The sequence below is a fragment of the Colobus angolensis genome, unplaced genomic scaffold, assembly GCF_000951035.1.
Source record: "Colobus angolensis palliatus isolate OR3802 unplaced genomic scaffold, Cang.pa_1.0 Scaffold170, whole genome shotgun sequence".
Lineage (NCBI taxonomy): Eukaryota > Metazoa > Chordata > Mammalia > Primates > Cercopithecidae > Colobus > Colobus angolensis.
This window is the reverse complement of record NW_012114822.1, coordinates 2,592,821-2,597,044: the sequence shown is the minus strand read 5'-3', so window position 1 is coordinate 2,597,044 and position 4,224 is coordinate 2,592,821. Positions and strand designations below refer to the sequence as shown.

General features: G+C 47.8%; 1 protein-coding gene across 1 annotated transcript in view; it reads right to left on the bottom strand.

Moving 5' to 3' along the window:
* The window catches only part of NOL9 (nucleolar protein 9), a 45,717-nt gene that overhangs the window by 34,114 nt on the left and 7,379 nt on the right, over positions 1–4,224 (bottom strand). Inside the window, exons 2-3 of the mRNA XM_011938308.1 lie at positions 1,285–1,504; positions 294–421 (exon numbers count right to left, since the gene is read on the bottom strand). Coding sequence (XP_011793698.1) covers positions 294–421; positions 1,285–1,504 — 348 coding nt within the window. The remainder of the gene's footprint in view (positions 1–293; positions 422–1,284; positions 1,505–4,224) is intronic.

Here is a 4,224-nt window from a genome sequence, read left to right as displayed (position 1 = left end):
AAAAAAAAAAAAAAAAAAGCAGAGCTGGAGCATGGTGTTAATAAAAACCCAAAAAGCACATAACCAACTACGATATAAAATGCTGGCTGAGGAATGAAACTGAGGAGGGGAGGACAAACATTTTTCACGATATACCTTTCTATACTATTTTCTGTATACACGTATTACATTCTGTAGAACCGAGAGCACTACATGGACAAACTGCTCTTCCAAGACAACATCCTACATAGTCATTTGATATCACTGTTTTGGTGCAAGTCATCAGCGAATCTCTGAATAAAAACGGGTTCTACCTCTTGCACAAAAATGTAGGATGAACCTGGATAGCTGGTTATGAAGTTCACAGAGGCAGTTTTCAGATGTTCTAGCAACACAATGGAACACTGGAGAGAAAAATTCTGCATCGACCAACGCCTGTCATCTGTAAAGAGAAAAAGAAACCACCTTAGAAGCACTAACTTCATTACATTCCTTACCCTTTAGGACCGCCATCTCCTCGGCGAAACTACCAACTTTAGGAGTAGGAATGATGGTTGAGAGCCTTTTTCAGGGCCATACTGCATACTAAGAACACACCTGGGGGGAGAAGTCAATCCAGGTTTGCCATATAATAATTTTGTGGCCTTGAACAATTTTTCTTGTCAGTAAAATGGTGATAACAATAGTACTTTCACTTTCAGGCCCCTTGTAAGGGTTTATATACATATAGCAAAGTCCTTGGAACACTGTCTAGACCATAGTAAGCAACTAAAGAAAAATTTTTTTTTGAGACAGAGTCTTGCTCTGTCGCCCACACCGCAGGGCAGTGGCCCAGTCTCGGCTTACTATAAGCTCCACCTCACAGGTTCACACCATTCTCCTGTCTCAGCCTCCCACCACCACGCCGGCTAATTTTTTGCATTTTTACTTTTATTTCTATTTATTTATTTATTTATTTTGAGACGGAGTCTTACTGTGTCGCCCAGGCTGGAGTGCAGTGACGCAATCTCCACTCACTGCAAGCTCCGCCTCCCAGGTTCACGCCATTCTCCTGCCTCAGCCTCCCGAGTAGCTGGGACGACAGGTGCCCACCACCACACCTCTAATTTTTTTTGTATTTTTAGTAGAGACGGGGTTTCACCGTGTTAGCCAGGATGGTCTCGATCTCCTGACCTCGTGATCCGCCCACATCGGCCTCCCAAAGTGCTGGGGTTACAGGCGTGAGCCACTGCGCTCAGCCCTAAAAATTATTAATTAGCGTTAGCACAGTAGGCCCTCAGTAAATTACCCAGTTCTTTTCATTACCAAGGTTAAGATGAGATTTGAGCAAAATCCGGGCTTCCCTTTTGAGTTCTTTCTTGCTTTTCTCAGGCAACGAGTAATGAAGTGCATGGATACTCAAGCAAGAGTGGGTATACACAGAGAAGATGTCTCGGGCAGGCTGGCCTTGGCTGATGGTAAAACCAAATACCTGCACCTGGCCATAGAGACAGGTCACACGGCAGATGCCACTGAAAGTAAAACCCTAGCATGGAAAGAAAACAGAAAGAAAAAACATTATACATCCTGTCACTAATGACTGAAACATTCTAAAATCTTTTTTTTTCTTTTTTCTTTTTTTGAGACAGAGTTTCACTCTTGTTGCCCAGGCTGGAGTGCAATGGCGCTATCTCGGCTCACTGCAACCTCTGCCTCCTAGGTTCAAGCGATTCTCCTGCCTCAGCCTCCTGAGTAGCTGGGATTACACGCATGTGCCACCACGCTCGGCTAATTTTGTATTTTTAGTAGAGACGGGGTTTCTCCATGTTGGTCAGGCTGGTCTCGAACTCCCAACCTCAGGTGATCCACCAGCCTCGGCCTCCCAAAGTGCTGGGATTACAGGCATGAGCCACTGCACCTGGCCAGATTCTAAAATCTTAACTTGCTATTCACACAGTGGCTCACACTCATGAAGCTGAGGCAGGAGGATCACTTGAGCCCAGGAGTTCAAGATCAGCCTGGGCAACAGCGTGAGACCTCTGTTTACAAAACACTGAAAAATTAGCAGGGTGCAGTGGCATGCATCTGTGGTCCTAGTGACTTGGGAGGCTGAGATGGGTAGACTGCTTGAGTCTCGGAGGTAGAGGCTGCAGCGAGCCATAATTACACCACTCCACTCCATCAATAATAAATATTGGGCCAGGCACAGTGGCTCACGCCAGTAACCCCGGAACTCTGGGAGAAGGAGATGGGGGGATCACTTGAGGCCAGGAGTTTGAGACCAGCCTGGACAACAGGGCAAATCCCCCAGCACTCCACTCCCACTGCCACCATCTCTACTAAAACTACAAAAATCAGCTGGGCATGTGCCTGTAATCCCAGCTACCCCAGAGGGTGAGGCATGAGAATCACGTGAACCCAGAGGCAAAGGCTGCAGTGAGCTAAGATCATGCCGGTACACTGCAGCCTGGGTGACCGTGATACTGTCTCAAAAACAAATAAATAAATAAAAATTAAATCAAATAAAACATTTTAAAAGTCTGCCGTCATAAAAAGGAATGAGATCATGTCCTTTGCAGTGACATGGATGGAGCTAGAAGCCGTTATCCTCAGCAAACTCATTCAGGTACAGAATATCAAATATTGGCCAGGCACAGAGGCTCACGTCTGTAATCCCAGCATTTGGGAGGCCGAGGTGAGCAGATCACAATGTCAGGAGATCGAGACCATCCTGGCTAACACAGTGAAACCCCATCGCTACTAAAAAAAATACAAAAAAATTGGCCAGGTGTGGTGGTGGGCGCCTGTAGTCCCAGCTACTCGGGAGGCTGAGGCAGAAGAATGGTGTGAACTCAGGAGGCGGAGCTTGCAGTGAGCCAAGATTGTACCACTGCACTCCAGCCTGGGTGGCAGAGTGAGAGGAAGGAGAGAGGGAGGGAGGGGAAAAGAAAGGAAGGAGGGGGAGGGTGGGAGGAGAAAAGGAAGGAAAGAAAGGAAAAGGAAAAGAGAGAGCTGGGCACAGTGGCTCATGCCTGTAATCTCAGCACTTTGAGAGGCCTAGGTGGGCGGATCACCTGAGGTCAGGAGTTTGAGACCAGCCTGGTCTGCCTCAGCCTCCCGAAGTGCTGGCATTACAGGCCTGAGCCACCGCGCCCGGCCTTTCCTTTCTTCCTTTCTTTCTAGAGTAGCTGGGATTACAGGAGTGTGCCATCACACTCAGCTAATTTTTGTATTTTTAGTAGAGACGAGGTTTCACCATGTTGGTCAGGCTGGTCCCAAACTTCTGACCTCAGGTGATCTGCCAGCTTCAGCCTCCCAAGGTGCTGGGATTACAGGTGTGAGCCACCGTGCCTGGTCCATACTTTATATTTTTAACCTTAGATCATACCCCATGGCAGCTACAGAGAGAGCATGGTGACTGTGAACTCGGCTCTGTGCTTCTGGTTCAGACAGACTCTACCACTCTGTCCTTTTAAAGACCCACAGCTTGCCAAGTCGCTTCCAGAACTTCCTGGGTTCTGTCTTCCCTCCAGCATTAGACAGGGAATCTTCCAGAAATGGCGTCCATGTTAAGAATCAGGCTGTCAGCCGGGCGCGGTGGCTCAAGCCTGTAATCCCAGCACTTTGGGAGGCCGAGACGGGTGGATCACGAGGTCAGGAGATCGAGACCATCCTGGCTAACACGGTGAAACCCCGTCTCTACAAAAAAATACAAAAAACTAGCCAGGCGAGGTGGCGGGCGCCTGTAGTCCCAGCTACTCGGGAGGCTGAGGCAGGAGAATGGCGGGAACCCGGGAGGCGGAGCTTGCAGTGAGCTGAGATCCGGCCACTGCGCTCCAGCCCGGGCGACAGAGCGAGACTCCGTCTCAAAAAAAAAAAAAAAAAAAAGAATCAGGCTGCCTGAGTTTGACTCCTAGCTCTCCCTCTACTGTGTAAGTTATCCAACCTCAGTCTCTTCATCTGTAAACATACTTAGAGATAGGGGCAACTACTCCGTAAGAGAGCTGGATGTTTAAATGGGTTCAAAGCCCAAAACACTTAGAACCTTAAATCCTGGAATTTCTGAGCTCTCAGTAATTGCAATCCTTTTTTTTTTTTTTTTTTTTTAACTATTAAGATCCCTTTCAGGGTTCCAGGTGCAGTGGTTCACACCTGTAATCCCAGCACTTTGGGAGGCTGAGGCGGGTGGATCACAAGGTCAGGAAATCGAGACTATCCTGGCTAACATGGTGAAACCCCATCTCTACTAAAAATACAAAAATATAG